This window comes from Limanda limanda, chromosome 11 (genome assembly GCF_963576545.1).
Source record: "Limanda limanda chromosome 11, fLimLim1.1, whole genome shotgun sequence".
NCBI lineage: Eukaryota > Metazoa > Chordata > Actinopteri > Pleuronectiformes > Pleuronectidae > Limanda > Limanda limanda.
This window is the reverse complement of record NC_083646.1, coordinates 13,744,037-13,763,997: the sequence shown is the minus strand read 5'-3', so window position 1 is coordinate 13,763,997 and position 19,961 is coordinate 13,744,037. Positions and strand designations below refer to the sequence as shown.

Here is a 19,961-nt window from a genome sequence, read left to right as displayed (position 1 = left end):
CCAGGCCAAACCACACATCGAGAGCCAGTTAGCCAGTCAGCTGTTTTTTACTTCCACTCTTTATATCTGTAATGCATCACGTTTATTCATTGCTGTTGGTTGTGTGAGTAAAAGTTTAATGCATGACCTCAGCTGTAAACATGATTTGCACCTGAGTCGTATCAGGAGGTTTTCATCAGCACTAGCGTTGTTGACAACAACTCCTATGATATCATGCTGCTGCACAAAGTTATCAAACCAGGTATTTTGTTATTGTTTTGATTCAGAGACTCCTAGTGGCCGAAGTAACATACTGACACACGTTAAGATATAATGGTTAACAATTCTTCAGATGAAGATGTACATTGCGCTGGTGAGTGTTTGACCTCTTTTGCACCAGACTAAGCAAGTAGCCTATACGCACTCATACGCACTCGACTCACAGTTTGCCTTTTTTTTCTTTTTCTTGTGCATCCAGGTTGACATCACAGACAGCATCAACAACTGAGGCGCTCTCTTCCCTGGCCGACATGTTTCCATCACTGCCGATCAGAGCCAGAGCCAATTAAAACATGTGTCTACAGAGTCACATGACCTGGGAGAGAACGCTGATTGAATCAATTCCCATTGCAAACAAAAGCCAGATGTTAGCGGGTGTTGCTGTGTTTTTTGACCAGTGGAAAGGGGGCTCTATATTCTGTATTATAGGTGATTAGATTATTACAATATTCTACATTTTCCAACAGTCACGGGATCGTCTTTGTCTCTCCATCATTAAATATTTTCAATTAGATTTTATTCAAGTCTCCACGTGGGTTTCTCTGTCTTAAAATGCAACGACTGTCATTTCACTGGAATAAGTGTTTTAAATACCCCCTTCCCACGACGCCCGCCCAGCCAATAGCGGGTCCCCGGGGGCGGGGGCCGCTGGGCCCCCCCCTGGCAAGCGTCTGAGGCAGAGGGGCTCCTCCGACTCAGCTCCTGCCAGACTCGGGGTATAGGCTACTCCCCCCACCAGATGACTGTCAGTGCGCATTTCCTACTGGAAAGAGGCAGCGAGAAGTAAACGGAGGAGACCGACAGGGGAAGAGAGAGTGTGAGTGAGGGAGAGAAGGAGAGAGATACAGAGAGAGAGAGAGAGAGGGAGATAGAGAGAGAGAGGGAGTCCAGCGGAGAGGCAACTTCACCCGGGGATCATCACTGCGCGCTGCCGGAGACGAGAGGTCGCTTCAGTGTGCAGAATGATCCAGCTGCTCGGAAAGTGACCGAGCATCTGACCGAGGCGCCTGTGGGCTGCTGGAGATCCCATTGAGACCAGTGACAGGTGATGGACTGCTGGAGATCCCAGTGACTGGTGACGGGAGCCCGAGGCAGAAGATCCAGCGGAGGAAAGTTACCAACTATGGAGCTGGTGTGTTGACTGAGACTTTACGCACAGCCCGGACCATCCAGAAGCATTTCCCTGGACTGGATTTTTTTTATTACAGACGAATCCCAGTATACGCTGGTCCATCCGGTGATACTCCAGTGAGAGGACCACCACCACCACCACCAGCAGCAGCCCGGTCGCGAATACAGACGGAGCGAGCGGATCCTTCCACGCAACAAAACAACAAACAATCCGCGGACAGAGCCACTACCATGCCTGCGGTATACCTCCTCTTCTGCCTTATGGCCACAGGTAAGAAGCACTTTTTTGTTTGCATCTCTCTCTGGATGGAGAGGATGGACCGCGCTGCGTCAAGACATCCAGTGCGCTGGTGGTGCACCGTGGGGGGGGGGCATCCAATCTGCTGCAGTGCCACACTCACACTGCTGCTAATCGCCGCTAAATGTTTGATTAGTTTTTAAAAGAGTGATTACATCAGGAGGCTTCAGAGACCCGAGAGTCGTCCCGCAGCGCCGCGGAACAGTGCGGGGATCGAACGTGTGACACAGACACGGGCTCTGTTGTAGTGGCCGGGCACGAGGCTATACGGGTGCACACGGCGCACGGACGGGAAAAGATAACTTATTCGATTTGTTAAACACAACGGGAGTGTGCGTATCCAACCATGTGTCCATCCACTATAACATGTTATTGTGTTTTACGCGAGGATGAAATGCTCGAGTATTCCAGCAGCTGTGGGGAGATTCAACCACAGCGCGGAGATTTGTGGCGGAGATCTCCACATCTCTGTCCCTCCGAAGTTCAGCTTGGTCCATGCCTAGATTTCTTTCAAACAAGAAAACTAAAGCGAACGGATAAGACCATAGACTGTATATATAAGGTTAAGATTGATGAAACGATGTGAACATGGGCTGATGGTCCGGATCCGAAGCGGCGCTCTTTGAGTTGTACTCTCCGGCACAATCGTGGGCACTGTGAACGGTGCGTAAAATGGATTTAAAAAAAAAGGTTCCCGGGGTTGCACGGCTTCACGGGGACAGGCTGCGTTTGTGATGGAGCAAGGCAGAGAGATGTAGAGAGAGAGTGGGGGGGAAGACAGAGGGAGAAAGCATTTGTTGTTCCTGGAGACACAACGCACCTGTTTGCCCCCATTTACCCCCTCACTCACCCCTTCTGCGTTTTATGAGAAACTCTAAATTACTCCGTTTGTTAATGAGTCTTGTTGCCAAAAAAGAAAAAAACATTCCACATATTTGTACTTAAATTACTGAGTATCTATGGTAATCAAATGTATGAGGAAAAGAACAAATAATATGTATAAGCAGTTTTGAAAAGTTTTTTCAACTGTCGTTCTGTCATAAAGACACAGAAAATATGATCTATTTTTTTTTTTCCCCGTATAAATAAATTCACATTGAACACACAGACGCTCTGAGCAGCTGGTACAAATTAACTCTTATAATTTAGTGCTGCAAATGTCTTGAATCCCCAAAAAAATCCTCAGCAATTAACACTGAGCAACTGTTAACTTCTCAGCCTTCCCCCCCCCCCCCAGAGTTGTTGATAAACCAGCGTGAGGTGTTAACACTCAGCACCCGACAGCCTGACACATCTTCTCAGCCTGCGACAAAGGAGAGAACAATGAAATCTTTTCAGGCTTCTTTAAAAAACATTCCTTTTCCTTCCCCAGTCACACTGTGTGAAGCTTCCAGATGGAATCACATGCAGTTTCACACAACTTTAAAGATCACAAATGGCAGGGCGTGCTCAATAGCCATTTGTTGTGAGTACGTCTTTACCTTCAGGCTCGGTTCCGCATGGTTTTGTCATTAGTCAATGCTCCGGGGGGGAGGGATTTGACACCAGTAGAACTCTGCACCCTGACAGACTAGCAACAGCTGGATGAGAAAAGGCGGTAGCCAGACAGTGGCATATTTTCCCCCCAAACACACACACACACACACACACACACACACACACACACACACACACACACACACACACACACACACACACACACACACACTTACATATAATACAAATGGTAGCAGCTGCCCTAATTAGAACCTAAGAGACCCTAGACCTCATTTATTGTGCCAGTCCTACAGTCACCAATGCTCATAATTGGTTGCCTCATAAATGTCTTTTACAGGATCAGAAAATTTGGCCACGGCACACGGCTTCCCTTGGAAATCTATACCATAGTGCATAAGTTTATATGTATGCGGTCTTGTACAACACTGATAATTTGGTGTCTCGGAAAGTCCCCTGGCTCCCGGAGGAATTGGATTCCACACTGCATCAGTATTCTGAGTAATCTTCAGTGAGCTCCTCTTTGGAACCTTTTGCTTTAGGTCGCCGGCGTCTCATCGGGCCAAGTTCAAAGGCTGCGAGCTGAGATTACAAGTTTTCTCTCCCTTCCTCTTAAGTCACGTCGCCACTCATGTCTCACTATAGTGAACGGGTTCGTGGAAATTTTCCACCTTGCCTCCTCTCACAACTCGTTTGCCTGGTTACAGAATATGCGACTATGGAACACGAGCACATGAGCAGTGAAGCTGTTAAATGGGCCGGAGGCGCCCGGCAGACTTTCACCAAAGGTTGAAAGCTCGACTCACACAAACCTCTTGCGAGCACACACAGAGAACTGAAATCTAGCCGAGGAAGTTAGAAGCCCTGACTGTGACTCCCCACCCCATCATCCTTCCCTTCACCATTATCACAGATTTGTCTGTTCCTCATGTAACCCAGATCTGTTTGTGGATGCGGTGGCAACATGGCCCGAGTTGTTTGTTTTGGGGAACTGTGCATATTCTATGAACTGCAGTTCTGTCGCCCTTTGAATTCTTGTGAAAGCAGTCGGGGTAGGCAGGGGGAGACCGAGTTTAAAACCGGGGAGGGGTGTGTGTGTGGGGGGGGGGTGGTGGAGGGAGGGGGGGTCGTGTTGCAGGGATAAGACTCGGATGTGTCACCAGCGTCTTGAGATGATTAAGCTGACAAGCAGCGGGGAAACACTGAGGAAGACCGCTGAGCATCGTTAACCTTTTCTCCATCTTGTTACTCGTGTCTCTCTCTGTCACACCAGCGCACAAACATGCTCTCTATCACTCCCTCTCCTTTTTTACTCAGCCTCATTCCCAGTATATGCCTCTGTGATACCAAGAGACGGAGGATAGGAGAGGGTAAGTGCTAGAAAGTTTGGAAGCATGAGCCCCAGCCAGCCGATGAGTTAGATACGAGGTGCAAAGTAGTGCAGACGCAGCAGAATTCGAACACAGCAGAGTCTTGAACACAAGTGTCTTGCATTATTTAGGAGACATAGTCATGGCAAAGTTATAGATGAATTTTGGCCTACTTTGATTTCTTGTCTCTGTGTAATGGTTTTTGCTGCCGGCGTGTTGTACTGAGCATGAATTCAGATTTACTTGTGGCCACAAATAAAATGTAAAGATCCATATATCTTTTTTGTTGCTACAGCTGTATGTTAATCTATATCCAAGATGTGTGTGGTAGTTCTCCAAAGCATTTTGAACAAACAGCTATGAAGTTAATTTTTGATTTTTTTGTTACTTGTTGAAAGCGTCTTGATTTTCACCTTCACAAATCATTTGGTCGTGCAGACTCACACTCACACACAGACACACGCAGGCAGGCGGTAATGAATGTTGGAGATCTTAGACAATGGCCCGCTGCTTCCTCTCATCCTGAAGACGTGTCATGCACTCTTGCCATTGTCTTTCTACCCTTCTTCATAAACAGATATCCTTCCTCTCCCCCTTCCCGCACACCCACTTGCTATGTGCAGAAAAGGAGAAACTGGAAGGAGAAAGGAAACAATGGAGCTTCATAATGTTGCCTGTCTCTAATCAGCTTCGCCACACGGGTAAACACAGATAAAGAACTTGGCAGTGTGTCCTGAGGCTTCGCTATCCGCTGTTAGCAACCTAACTGGATGTCTACGCCGCTATGGCTCAACACAGGAAGCCCAAGTATAGCCATGCAGGTAGCAAACCATGGATGACACTTGGCCCCTTCCAGTATTATTTTTACCTCTCCCCGCCTATTCTCTTTTTGTCTTCGCTTTCTCCTTGTGTCTGTCTCTGCACATCCTCACCTTGTCTTCCTCGGGGCCAGACGAAGGATACGGGGAGGAAATGACAGCGAACAGGACAATGGAGGGGCCATGTCAGCTTCCTGCCATTGCCTGGAGTCTTCTTCCCCAGCTTGAGCACTTCAGGCTGTATTAGAAGTGTGCAGACTGGTGGGGAGAGCACAAACTTGTTTACTCTTGTATTCTCCTGTACAAACGCTGTAATGGAAAGAAAAGAGAGAGGGGGAGAAACCGGGATTAATTCTGTGCATGCCATTAAAACAGACCCTGAGGGAAACAGTCACGTTTATACAGTGGAAGCTATTTTGAGAAATACTTGGATTGCATTTATCTTCCCCAAATATTCAAGTGTCACTTCCTTCTAGAGAGATGTATCACCATTTCAAAAGACCCCAAGCCCAGAATCCAACATACAACAGAAAAATTGCAGACATACTAGACTGCACATTCATTTTTATTTTCTAATCAATTCCTGCCCTGCAAGACAGGAATTTCATATCTCCTGCGGAGACACAGAAACCAACAGCAAATTGAAATTTATCTTCTGCGTCGCAGCAATATCTGTTCCTGTGTTATCTTCACCAGCCGTGTTCCTTAACCTCGTATTGGAGAGATAGCTCTGTTGGAGAAGGATTCTGGCAGCTGGAGCTTAGGAAAAAGAAAAGTTCAGTTAGGAATACCATCAGTCAAAATGTATTTAACAGTACACGCTGATTTACTTTACATATCTTTCTTTTCTCCTCATATGAAATTTGACTGCCACTCACTAAACAAAAGATCCGAAGTATTCAGCCTAGTGTGCAAGGGCTTGTGGCATGTGCACATCATCCAGAAAATGACTCACAAGGAGCTCACGGAAGCAACACCCTTAACACATATGCACACACTCGCAGAGGTCAAGGGCACACACTGGGGCAGAGGATGATAAGCTGAGATGAGTGTTTGGCATCTTCAGGGCTGTGTGCCCTTTCTGGAGCGATTCGTCAAAGTCCAACTGTCTAATTAATGATGCTTCAGTTCTCAGGACATGTCATCTCCTTATCCAACTAGGGGTAAAAACACATTGAAGGAAACAAGAGATTGCCTGCCTGCTGTTCACTGTGTTAGTTATGGAAACAGTGCATATGCTTTTGGGACTACATACCCCAAGTATTCATTCCTTGAAGTCCAGCCCCCTCCTCCTTATTGTTCTTTTCATCTCTCCTTCCCCTCAGTTCAAACTGCCAGAAACGCCAGTGCTAATATTGTGTTAGTGACTCAACCATTAACCAAAATAGAGCACTGCCTGTAGCTTGGTTGCTTCTTCTTCCTCTGCACAGTGAAAGACGGCTCTGTGTTGTTGTAGGAGGCTGGGTGAAGGGTTGGAGAAAGCGTTCTCATGTCTTTTATTTCCATTTTATTTTTTCTGGGGGGGGGGGAGCGATCGGGGCCAGATTTCAGACAGAACTCAGTAACTCACCCTGGGAGGTCTGTGAGAGAAGTCAGCCAATTTGTTTTTACCTGAGGGACGTCAGTCAAACTATATTGATCAAGCTTTTAAATGTGGTTCCGTCAACGGCAAAACATGTTAATGTCATTTAGCCGTGTGGCGACATAAAGCAGGTTGAGGTGCGTAGGCGGTGGTTGAACCGACCGGAGGGCGGGGTGCGTCTCTCCGCTGTCGCCAGAAACTGCAATGTGCCCAGCAGGCGAAGTGGGGGGGAGGGAGGGGAGGAGAAAGAAAGAAAAAGAAGGCAGAGGGGTCAAAGGGATTTACTGCCAGGAGCCTAGAATTTCAGGTAATGGATACGCTTGTATTGGTGTAAACCAAACCTGCTGTTTTTCTTACAGCATGGCAGAGGTGAAAAAAACAACAAAGGTGCAACTGACTGCAAGTCTGAGGGGGATTAATAGAAAGCTGATATTTCAACACCCCGGGCTAAACATTAGATCTCAGGTGTCCACTTGGACATGCAGAAAGCGGTTGTGTGCGTGCATGTGTCAGTGCGTGAGTGTAGTTGAGGATAGGGGGTGTTATGAGGGCGAGGTATAAGTAAGGTATATAGTGGGAGCCTTCTCTACTTCTGCCACATTCCTGAGAAGCTGCAGCAAGGAGGGCAACAACACTTGGCTAAGTGCTTCCCTAGCTGGCTGAGAGGAACCCAACACCCCTGCTGGAGGAGGCACCCAACCATTGTTCCAGCACATTGCACCCATCTGACTGAGGCTTCCTGGAGCTGTGCAGATCCCAGGGGGCTGGAAAGTGAACGAAGCAGAGGAGGAGAGGGACTGATTGTTCCCTGCTCAGTCTGTCCACAGATGGGACTACGGCACCGGATGCTGGCTGTTTGCTTTAGAAAGTCCCAGGCGTTGGCTTTGCAGTCGTGGTGTGCAGAATGCTCTGGGGGATAAAGGAGAGGAGAGGAGAGTGCCAGTGGAGACAACAGCAGGGGAAGGGAAAGAGAGAGTGGGGCAGAGAAAGAGAAAGAGAAGGAAAGGGATGGAAAAAGGACCCTGCCTAATATGATGTCAGTGTGAATATAGTGTCAGTGCCAAGAAGGGAAGACAGATGATACAGCCATACAATGATAGGGTAGTTGGGCGAGAGAGTGTGCAAGTCCTCCCCTGTTCCCAAACAGAGACATATAGAGCTGGAGATAATGGAGAAGGGAGGGAGAATAAAGAGAGTAAGTGAGGAAGGGAAGAGGAAGGGATGAGATGCAGGGAACCCAGGCTGCATCCATCATGTGGTTTGGTGCAGAAGCCATTTGTACCTATTGTTCTCCATAATTTGTTTTCTCAGAGCCTGCAACGGGAGGGGTGACGGGCAGAGACAAAGCTACAGAAGCCATTTATTTTTGCACTAATTACATAAGTGAGACAGCATAATTAGATGTATAGCTAAATAGACAATAGGCTGAGAGGGAGATGCACAGAGGGAGATAGACAGGGAGGTGTAGATGAATTCAAATTGATGAGAGGCATGGGCCGCTGTATTTTAACATTCAAGAGTGCAAGAGAACCCGTTAAAAGGAGTAAAGGGGATGGAGAAGGATAAAGGGAAAGGAAGAGGGAGAGTAGAGGAGATGGGGCGATGGAAGGGATAAAAGATAAGAGGGAGGGAGAGAAAAGCCCTCTTCACAGACTGCACTTTGAGGTGCGGCCCAATGCTGCTGGAATAGTCACCTCATTTAATACACCTGCTCAGCGGGAGGAGAAAGAGAGATATAAGGAGATGCACTAAAGAAAAGGAGAAAAGGGCAAAAAGAGAAGAGAGGAGACAGGAGACAGATTGCATCTCTGCTTCTTCAGATCAAAAGCAGAGAGTGGGTACAGAAAGCTGTTTGTTGTGGCTTGTTTGGGATGGTCTCTGTCTGGGTGAGATCATGGGGGGACCTGGCCTGCTTTTCTGTGCGGGCGATATTACACCTCAACATGCCAACCCCTCGAAGGAATCACAGGCTACTTGGTCGACAGCCATGACAATTTTTTTAGTTAGAACTTTCATGTTCAAAAGCTACAGGAAAGCCATTCAAATGATAGAGGTGGTCCGGCAAAAGAGAAGTTTATTGACACCAGCACAGTTTTGAAAAAATATCAAAAATATTTCAAATTATCTGGGAAACTGAAACTGTGTGAGCAAATGCAGTTTTGCATCTGCTCTGTTTCCCATGCAGCCAGTGCGTGGGTGTGTTCAGCATGTCACCGATCTTTCAGGACTGTGATACAGGGAAAGATAAATAGGCTCTTAATGAAGCCACTCAATCACAGGCTAGTTAAAACAGCTGACCACAGATTGAGGGTCTGTCAGGCCTGATTGGAGGTCCTATTGAAGAGGGAAACTCTTGAGCCGTCACACTTTAGATTATCCATTCAGTGCACTATAGACCCTGGCCTAACTCCCCTTCTTTCTATAAACAGTCCACTGACAGACCATAGTTGCTCAAGTCAACTCTTTGATTGTACTGTGGAGTTCTTTAAAAGCCAATTTAAGCTCAGTCCTTTGTTTAACTCCCCGGGAACTCAAGCTGGGTCATATTGTATTAGTTGTGATTGTAAGTCCGTGTGTGTGTGTGTTTAAACTTTTGGTTTTACGTCAGCTGTCATTGAGCATGTGATTTTTTTGTTAAAAAAGAACTAGTTGTATCTAAGAACTGGCACAGACCAGTTTTTTGGGGGGTGGACAAGAGGGTGCATGAGAGAAATCAATGGCCCAATTCAACCCATTTTAGCCATGACTGTTGCTGTAATGGTGTGGAAATGCACAGTGGTCATGTGGATCCTTTTCTTACCTCCGGGCTCGGCTCAGAACTGAAGCTCCGATTCATTCCCAGTCTCCACCCAGCTTTAATATAGAAAAAAAAAGTGCTCTGAGGATTTCAAAGACTCTCACATGATGGTGACGGGGCAACAGATCTTTCCTTTTTTGTGAAACGAATGAAACCTCTATTCTGGCAGGTTTTCCAGAGGACAAACATAACACTGGGCTGCAATTTTCCTCAACAAATAATGGCTCCTCTAGTCCTCTCACCTTCCGGCCTTTGCTGCTTTGATCCCAGGTAATGTGTTAACAAGCAACAGGTTGATGGAATACCCTTAACATTAGTATGTGTATTCACACTGAGGTGTGAGAGTGTGTGCCTGTGTGTTTGCACACATGTGGCTTTGTGTGTGTGTGTGTGTGTTTTCTCACCAATTAATGAATTGCCTCACATGCCTACAGAGGCGACGATGACCTGTCTCCAGTGGGGCATTGCTTCCCCCCCCCCCCCTCTGTGTCAGCCTCGGCCCATGATGGCCATGGCGCTCTCCCACACTAACACGTTAATGAAAACACTCTAATTAGAGCTCGTGGTTCCATACAGGGGACCCTGGAAACCACAGCACCATTGTGAGCTGGGCTAATGAGGGGACAACTCCAACTATGGAGGACTAACTCCACCACTAAGAAATACATATACAGGGAAACCTGCCTGGTCTCACAATCAAACTGGCACGGTGGTTAATTGGACAGGAGTTCAAAAACACACCGAAAAGAACAGGTCGTGTTTTCAGATTTGTGACCACTGCAGGTTCAGCTCTTTGCTCCTTCCCATTTAGCTGCCTCACTCCCTCAGGTGGGGCTCCTCCTGAGGGCGATGCAGAGAAATGATTTTGCTTTCCTTCATCCCTCACACCAGATAATTCAATCTGTTCAATATCAAATAATCTCTCCCTATTTTTCAGCTTATTTTAACCTTATCGCTCAAACAGCTACCTCTGGGGCATGAGCCTCGTTCCATCTTGTTGAAAAAGGAGGAGGAGAGAAGGGGAGAGGTAGCCCAGGAAAGAAGGATGGCAAATAGCTCTCCAAGGAGTGCTTTTAGAAAGCCTCTGTTTGCCATTCTCTTGGGCCACATGTGAAACAGCCGGCAAAATAGATTGAAAGAAAGGAGAATGGTAAAGGATAGAGAGCTACGGGAAGGGATGAAGGAGGAGGACAGCGACTATCTACAAGGGAAGCGGGGGGGGGGGGAGTGTTGGTGATGTGAGTTGTGGTACTTGAGATCTGGTGCTCTAACTTGTGTCCCACAGCACTTAACATGCCCCTAGCCATCTCTCCTGGCAGTTAATTAGAATCCAATAAGGTTGCCGCCTGTTGGTCATTGTTCCTCCAGTGTGTTTACCCTTTGCAGAGGCTCCATTCGCTGCTTAATCTGCCGAGAAGCTGAATGTCAATAGGTCAGGCCGAGACTCCTGAGCCCCGAGAGAGAGCGGGAGACAGAGCGAAGGGGGAAGGAGAAAGGATCAGGGGGATGAAGGAAAGGGGTCAGTCCTCTCGCTCCTCTCAATATTTTTCTTTGCCGTTCCTCACTCGTTGTTGTTGTCCCGCCCCCTCCCCTTCTCTCTCTCTCTCTCTCTCTCTCTTGCATCTCCTCTTTTCTTCTTTTCTTCTCACTACTAATCCGTCCTCTTGATTGTTCTAAGCTGCTTTCAGCCAGCCCCTGGGAGGGTGGGGGGTTCTGGAGTCTGTTTTAATTAAGATTTAAAAGAAGACTCCCTCAAGAAGGGAGATTTAAGAGCAGGATGGACTGAGCAGAGCAAACGAGTACAGGTAGGAGAGATTGTGGAGAGGGATCAACAACATCAGAAATCGGTAAAAGGAGAAAGTTAAAAGGCTATTATTTAACACACGTAGAGGCGCACGTTGCACACACCCACACATTCACACGAACACAGCCAGACTCCGAGGCATTCGAGTGGCTAAGCCAAATGGGATTTTTTTTTCATTTGTAATCAAGCGGCACAATCTATATAGATTGATATCAACTTCCTGTGATTCATACCATATCCTGCGAGGGTGATATGGGATCAGCGGTAGCCAGCAGGCAAGCTGAGGGAGTTATCTTCACACTCTGTCTAATGATCGATCATCTCACCAGATGGGCTTAAGAGCCGGCAACGCTCCACTTGTTTATCAGAGCCCCGAACCTGAGGCCTCTCAGTAGATGTGACCTGCAAAGAAAGTCTTGCTTTGCAGATGGAGTGATAAAATGCTTGAAAGAGAGAAACGGCCTCGAGAGACGTGTTTCAAAAGTTTCAAGTTTGCTAAAAAATGTTCTTTGTATTTCGACCAGAAGTGGGGATAGAAGCTGAACTCAGCTGCCTGTCTACTGTGGTTCTGTTTTGGAGCCAATGTCACCGTAGCGGATGCTCTAGACGGTGCTGTTAGACACTTAATTAAATGGCTTATCGCAGCAGGACAAAAGGAGATTTCTCTGTAGAAGCCTGGCCGTCAAAGTTACCGTCTAGCATTGCTTTACGTCTACTGTGCAAGCAATGTGTCGCAGACAAAGTGTGTGTCCATTTGTGTGTGTCAGTGGCACTGCAGAGAGGGCGCGTGTTACGTGTTTTGTAAAACAGTCACATACTACACATCTGCCCCGGCTGCAGACCACACATTCTAAAGACCCTGAAGAAAGCACACACCCCAAAGACAGAGTGCATAATGAAGTGTTTAAGTTCATCAAGCCATGCAGAGACTTTGGTGCAGCCGGTAAATTGTTAAAGGCCACGCAAGGGTCAAGAGCCCAGCCCATGGTATTCTATGCCGTGATACGTCCCAACACACAGCCACCATATGTTCGGGGTTTCATAGTCAATGAGCTGACCCACCCAGCGTGACAAAGACCATTCACACCCAGTGGACTCTGAGGAAATCTGCAATGCCATGGTATGTTGAGGACAGAATGCAGCACCAGTCCAGCCAGTGGCCGTTAGAAAAAAAACAATAGACAACAACGCACGGAGAAGTAAAAGGAGTTTCAGGGGAAGACGGTACGTAGACAAAGAACTTTACAAAGGACTTTGAGCCGATGAACATTAAAAATTATCTTGCCCTCAGCTTGCTGCAGCTCCATCGTTTGCCTCAATCAAAGCCCCCGAGACTCCACCAGCACACTCGGCCCCCGTCACTCACAACTCTGTTAATAAGGCCAGCAGTAAACGCCAGGAAAGATATGCAGGGATGAAAGATCCTTCTCTCATGTTCTGGCTTTGAGGATGTGTTTCCGGGTGTCAGGGGGAGGTGGGGGAAATGCAGCTTTATAGAGTAATGCTGCATTTTAATAGAAACAATAAACCCATCGGCTTATGAAACAATATTTTGTGTCCCATATCCGGATGTGTAGTAGCTCTCGGGACATTTGGAAGGCACGGAAAACCCCCCACCTCTACTAAGCTGAAGGTATAGAAGAAGCACATGTTAAAGAATAAGATGTGCTGAGCTGGTCCATGGGGTGGCGTATCACACATATATTTTTAACAGCGACGATTAATATGTGGGGAAAAAAGGTCAAACTTGACTTGAAATGGCCCGGTATATCACAGTTACTCTCAGAGCCTTATTTCAGACATCAATCCCTGCTGTGATGTCTCATCAGCCTGGTCACACAGGAGAGACCCACGCTGCACATTATCAAAGATTGATGGGGTGTCCTAGTTAAAGACAGGGGGAGGAGAGACGACTGGTTAGGGAAGGGAACTTCACGTCACCCTCAGCCTTTTTCAGAGGTGTTGATCTCGCGTGGCTCGTCACAGCTCGATGCAAAAAAAACATCATCGCTGTTGTTGGCAAATCTTATGCCAGGCTTCGCTACTTCATAACGTCAAGTACCTGACTCCAACATGATGGAACTCGCAAATGCAGCATTTTAAGGGGCAGTGCTCTCACACAAGACCGCGCTGGCTGACTCAGGAAGCTCAAGTCAGGAGTCTTCCATCTCCTCCCATCCGCCCTCTTCCTCATCCTCCCCTGCAACGGAAGACAAAACAAACTGACAGAACAAACAAGGCAGATTATCCTAAATCCTTTTTTCTCTAACACACACCCTAGCCATCTCTTATATCCACCGTTCACCATCATGCTACCCGTTTCTTGTTCAGAGTGCTTGCTTAATAATTAATTGATTAATTAGTTCGCTCATTAATCATTTATTCATTAATCATGGCCTGATTTTTCTAGAGGAAGCAGCGCAATCTGAACAAAAACCCTGACTTCACATTTCACTCTAATTATGCTTCTTTACTAATCAACGCTTAAGAATTGGAAGTTTCAGGAAATTAGTTTTCCCCTTCCCTTCTTATTCTCAGCACAAAGCAGGATGTATCGAGGGTTGGCAGGTAACATTTTTTCCAGCTCTTTCGTGTGCTCTGCTAGCTCTTAGTCATCAGTAATTTTAAGGGAATCTTTGAACTTATAGACACTGTGACATTTGATGTTAAATTAATAGTTGTCTTTTCTCCACCTCCCGATGAAAGAGAGCAGAGATTCTGGTCACAGACTAACCACAGACATTGATTAATAAATGGCAATTTGAAGGCCGTTTGTACGAGCAGAGCGGTGGCAGCATTGTGAATCACACACTTATTGTTTTCACAGGATCTATGGCTCTCCTGGGAGTGGAGGTAATTTGTTTAATCGCTTGGAGTTATGTTTCCTGGACAGAGAGATGGGACGATAGGACAGTTCAGAGACGTCTCCGGTAATGTGGAGAAGCAAAGTGAGGAGAAACAATTTTAAACAGGTTTAATTAGAAGTGTTTGTGTGCCTTTGTGTTCCTGTTGGATGCAGAGTTCACAACACAGCTCAGCCGCTTTCTCTGAAGAGGCTCTTGTCAGCTGCTGACAAAAAAGAATTATGCATCAAATTAAAGGGAGCTCCAGTGAAATGGAGGCAAGTCGGGCATTAACCTCTAAGCTTTAAAAAGCACACATATTAAGCAACACTAATGAGACACTCATTGAGCTGGCTGTGTTTTATATTCAAACACACACAAAAGCACAGCTTTGACTTCGGTGTGCTATCGCTGCCTCTGAGTGCGTCTCGCTGTTATTCATCTCACCAGCAGCAAACCCAGCACAAGTGAACAATAGCATATATGGCCCTTTTACTCTAATGAGATGCCTACATTTACAACATTACCACCCTCATTAAAAAAATAATAATAAAGGAAAAAAGTATTAATTATGAAACGCACTACTTCCTATCATGAAGAGCCAAGGGGGTCTCCACTGGGCTCAATTAGGAAGAGTAGGCCGCAAATCCCTAGACTAAATTAATTGACACCCCAGGGCATTCGGCCCAGAGTCCCAGTACAGAATCTATGTAGAGAATTCCTTTGTTTTCCTTTCCACTGCCTTTTAGAAAAAGCAAGAGATGGAGGCAATTTTACCATTATCTTGTCATTGTTTTATGGATTTTTAATCTGGTATTTATATATATATTTATATGTTAATCTTACTTGTCGTGTCTACATCAGGGAAAAAAGATTTCCTCTTATTTTTTTAATCCTGTCCCATCTTTGAGTTCCCTCTCGGTCACATGATGCACACTGTTGCTGTTTTATCCATCATGTCAACTGTTACGCACACACTAAACCGGGGCTTTTGCAAACGGCACAAGAAGTTAATGATTTAAAAGCACAGTAAATTATACTGAAAGCCCTTCCATCCAAACACCGCTGAGAGAGGAGGAGGGAGCCGGAGAGCGAAATTGCGACATAGAGAGGCAAAGGGAAAAAAAAAATAGTGTGTGTAGGGGGGTGGTGGGGGGGGGGGATGGAGACAGAAAAGGGCTGGAACAGTGACACAGATCCAACAAGCAGCTGTCTTGCAGTTAAAACACCAGGGGGTAAGCGGGGAACGGAATGACAAGACTAGCTCTATCACCATCTTGTCAACACTGCTGGCTGATGTGTACAGACAATTTCATACCGCCGCCACTGACTCCCTCCTCTTTTCTCCCCTTTTTTTATTGGCGTTTTTATTTCCTGTCCTCCTGCCAGCCAGCCAGCCAGCCAGCCAGCCAGTCACTTGCTATCTGTCTACCCGGGAGTCAGCTCTCAGCTCTCTGGCTCCTGGCTTCAGAGTGGGGGGGAGCTGTTTTAAAAAGCTGTGCTAGAATTATACTCGGGGAGATGCCTGTGCCCACTGGAAACCCTAAAGAGACGGGAGCGCGTGTGTGACAGTGAGCGTGCGTCTGTGAGCGGGACGACAGTGCAAGAACGAGTGTATTTATGGCACATTGTCGGGCACTGCAGCACAGCGAGTGCGCAAACCATTCACACACACTCTCACACAGACTATGTCACATCAGCACTCTTGCCCCCCATTCACCGCCCTCCCTCTTTTCTCCTTCCCTTCTTCCTCTCCCTGTATGCATACCACTCTATTACTCTATCCACTGCATCTGTTGTAGCAGGTACCCAGGGAGAAGCTCTGCCGCTGCTTGCCCATGCGATCAGCCTCCTTGCTGCCCTGGCGTGTGTAGTGCCCCATTCCAGCAGAGAGAAACCCGGTGGTGACAGCCTCGGAGACAGAGTGATTACAGCGTTCCATCAGTCCCCTCTCAGGCCGGCTCCTTTTGCAATTGGAGGCTGACAGGAGCCCACTTTTTCCATTTTTTACTTTACCTCAGTTTTCCTGTCTTTCGAGCGTGCAGCAGCAGCTCTTTTTTTTTTTTACCCTGTTGTTCCCCCTGCCCCGCTTTCTTGAGTGTTGTGTTGACAAGCTGACACAAAAACCCTTTGATTTTCGCACCGGGGATGCAGAGAGCGAGAGAGAGGGGACACGGGATACAGGAAAGAGGAGAGGAAGAGGTGCGCAGAGAAAGTGCACGGGAGAGAGGCTGGCAAGAGATGACAGCTGACACGGAGTCTGGAGAAGCAGAGGGATGGCAGAGAGGGCCGTGGAGAAAGCAAATCAACAATTAGTAACACCTTATATAACTCTCAAAGGGTCCCTGCTAGGCATTGATTTCAAGGAGCATGGCTCACTGACTGTAGACATATGAGTGCTTAACGGAGGAATGAGAGGATGGGGCTGGATTGCAGAGGCATGCAGGAATTTAAGAGAATGCCCTGGGTGGGGGTATCATCAGTGCGGCAAGGGGGGCCGGCTGGAGGAGCGGGTTCACTCTCTAAAAAGGGTCTGGTCTGAGCCAAGATTTTCCACAATGGAATAAAGGCTGAAAGGGGAGGCTAGGAGGATTAAACTCCAGCAAAACAGCTCTTAAAAAGCTGTTAGACTGCAATTTGGGCACAAAAAGGCAGAATGGGAGAAAAGATAGTGAGAGTTGGAGGGAGGGAGGGAGGGAGGGCAGCTGGAATGCAACGTGGTAGGGAAAGGATTGAAAAGAGTCCCGGCCGCACGGAGGTAAGGAAGCGGAGGCCATCTGCACAGGCACAAACTGAAGAGTGCAACGATCCAAGTCGAAGAATAACACAGACGTGCCGCTTCCACATGTTGTGCATGTGTTGGGTGCCACAAGTTGGTGGGTGGTATCTGCTGTTAGCCCCCCCCCCCCCACTTCAAGCCCTCTGAAGTTCTGTAGGACTCATGTTAATGAGCTTAGTAGCCAAATCAAACATGAGATGGGTGCAGGGTGCCCTTTGGGACATAATCTCTGGTTCAGCTACCTCAGCAATACTGTCTGTGTGTACGCACATGCATACACAAGCACACACGCAGGAAGAGGAAGACAAAAGAGCCTGACTCAAAACAAAGGGATAATAATTCCATACAGAGAGAAATGGAGCTTGCATTTTCCAGCCCGATTTAGAAGCCTTATCTAGACAAGGCACAATGGATGGCATTTGGGGAAAAGGGTTGTTTATTCCAAGCTTGACACTTTTTTGCCAATTGCCCTGTTTTGTGCCGTTTTTTTTTTTCTTGGTCTGTGTCTCCTCCTTGTTTTCTCCTCTCTGGCTCTTATTGTGGAAAACTCACACCAGCCAGGCCTCCGAATTTTGCCTCCACCTCCGGGGCAAGAATGCAAGGAGATATTGGGCGCTATTTTTTAACATTTTGAATTATTACTGCAGGGAGCAAATTGTCCAGTCAAGTTGAGAGCACTTATATTTATAGAGCCCACAGGACTGGATGTTGCACTCTTTGCACTGGATGGGAATGAGGACATGGAATAAAATCAGGACTAAAATAGAGACTCTGCGAACGCAGCTTGGAGCCTCTTAAGAGTAAATGAACATATGCAGCTGAGTGTCATTGTAAAAGCACGGTGGAATGGACAGAGTGCATCGCCTGAGCTGTTACAAACAAGAGAGTCTGATGTTATTTTATGTTTTATCTGAAGGACCTGACTTTTTGAATGCTGCGTTAAATTGACTTATGGCCTGGAATCAAGTGGAATGGGTTTAGTGTGTTTGTCTGTGTGTGTGTGTGTGTGTGTGTCTGTGAGATTACTAAAATGCCGTAACAGATTATGACTGCGGTGACTTGGTGGTAAATGCACTGTACTGTGTATGTTAGTGCCACATTTTATCTAAAGGTCATCTGTTGTGCCATTATCTTTCCCAGTCTTTAGCATCATGGCCAGCACTTACCCATGAACATTTTCAGTGCGCACCAACACACACACACACACACACACAAACACACACACACACACACACACACACACACACACACAGAGTGACTGGTTCAATCTAATTCTATCAAGGCAGATGCCCAGCGGCGGACGGATCATTGCTGACATCTGTCCATCTCGTCCTGATCCTTCCTGATGTGAATGTATCTCTTATCAGTTCAGATGAAGCGGAGCGAGTGCAGGGTCAACGTAAAGCTCTTTAACAGGTTGTGTCCAAGTCTGAGAGGCTGTTTTGCACTTAACTCCGACCATGTGACAGAAAACAGCAAAGTCACTGTGTCAAAGTAACTGCTAAATGTGCCCTCCAGTGCCTGACAAGTTGCTTTCCCTATTAACACTGCCCCACCCTCATTCACACATTCCAGACACCCACACACACACACTGAAATAAACATACATAGCACATTTTCAGATAGGCAAACACACACACACACACACACACACACACACACACACACACACACAGGGCTCACACACAGTCAGGCAGAAATGCACACACACATAAACTTAGCCCCATGTGCATCCAGCGGCGTGAAATGATATTCCATTTTGAGAAATCCGGATTAAAATGTATCAGGCCAAATGTGTTTTGACCTTGTTACTGGGGGATGGAAAAGCGCACACACACACACACAGACACACACAAGGTAAAAAACAGAGTAAATGTTGTATTTCTGTGACAAGGACTGACATTTTAACTGCTTTTAAAGCAGCGTTAAGCTCAACACATGCGGCAGAACTAATTCACATTGTACACGTTTACCTGCATAACATTTAGGACAACGTGCCAAATAAAAAGCACATCCACTGTAGAAACGTTGGGATTTCAAAGGGGTTTCAAATCTTGCTTTTTTCGAAAAGGATTCAGATGCAGCCAACAACAAGCTCCTCCATTCGAGTCTGGCGGGAACACGGGAAGCTGTGGGGTGTGTTTGTGTATGTGCACGAGTGTCGATGACACTAAAGTACATCAGGAACAAGCCTCTTTCCACCCACAGCTCCATCCTTCTTCTGACGGCCTCTCCGCCACTTGGTTCTTTGTCTGGTTCTGTTCCTCCCTCTCTCCCGTGCAGAAATGTATTCATGTAATTAAGCTGCTAATACACCGTCAAAGAATTGTCTAATTCGGCAAGGAGGAATTAAAGGAATCTGGCATGAGTCATTAGCCAGTCGAGATGTTCTGCTGAGCATTTTCAATAAGGGATTCTGGAGAGCAATGAATCACTCATACGGTGTGAAGACATTCGCTATAGTGCATACTCTGTACTCTATATTTATACGGCTGCATATGTGTGTGTGTGCACAGTGTTAATTGCTGTATGTGAGCATGTGAAATTGTATGTGGGAGGGGTAAAGAAAAACAATTCACTGCATGTAATCCTTCTAAACAATCCACCAATGCAGTGAATTATTACCCATTGTAAACATTTAGATACTCTGGGCAAGATACTTAATTGCAATCAATGTTTGTGCTGTTGCAAGTACAAAGAGGAAAATCCCTACCTCGCTGTGCGGAGGGGAGGCCGATGGAAATGCTCGATGGCTCGTAAATGGCAGTATGCTGGCGACTTAAAAAA

The 19,961-nt window shown here is 46.7% G+C and overlaps 1 protein-coding gene across 1 annotated transcript in view; it reads left to right on the top strand.

Annotated features, from left to right (window-relative positions):
- The first annotated feature begins 1,553 nt into the window (after positions 1 to 1,553).
- kirrel3l (kirre like nephrin family adhesion molecule 3, like) overlaps positions 1,554 to 19,961 on the top strand; it is a 35,343-nt gene continuing 16,935 nt past the window's right edge. Inside the window, exon 1 of the mRNA XM_061081338.1 lies at positions 1,554 to 1,660. Within this exon, the coding sequence (XP_060937321.1) occupies positions 1,621 to 1,660 (40 nt within the window). The 5' untranslated portion in view covers positions 1,554 to 1,620. The remainder of the gene's footprint in view (positions 1,661 to 19,961) is intronic.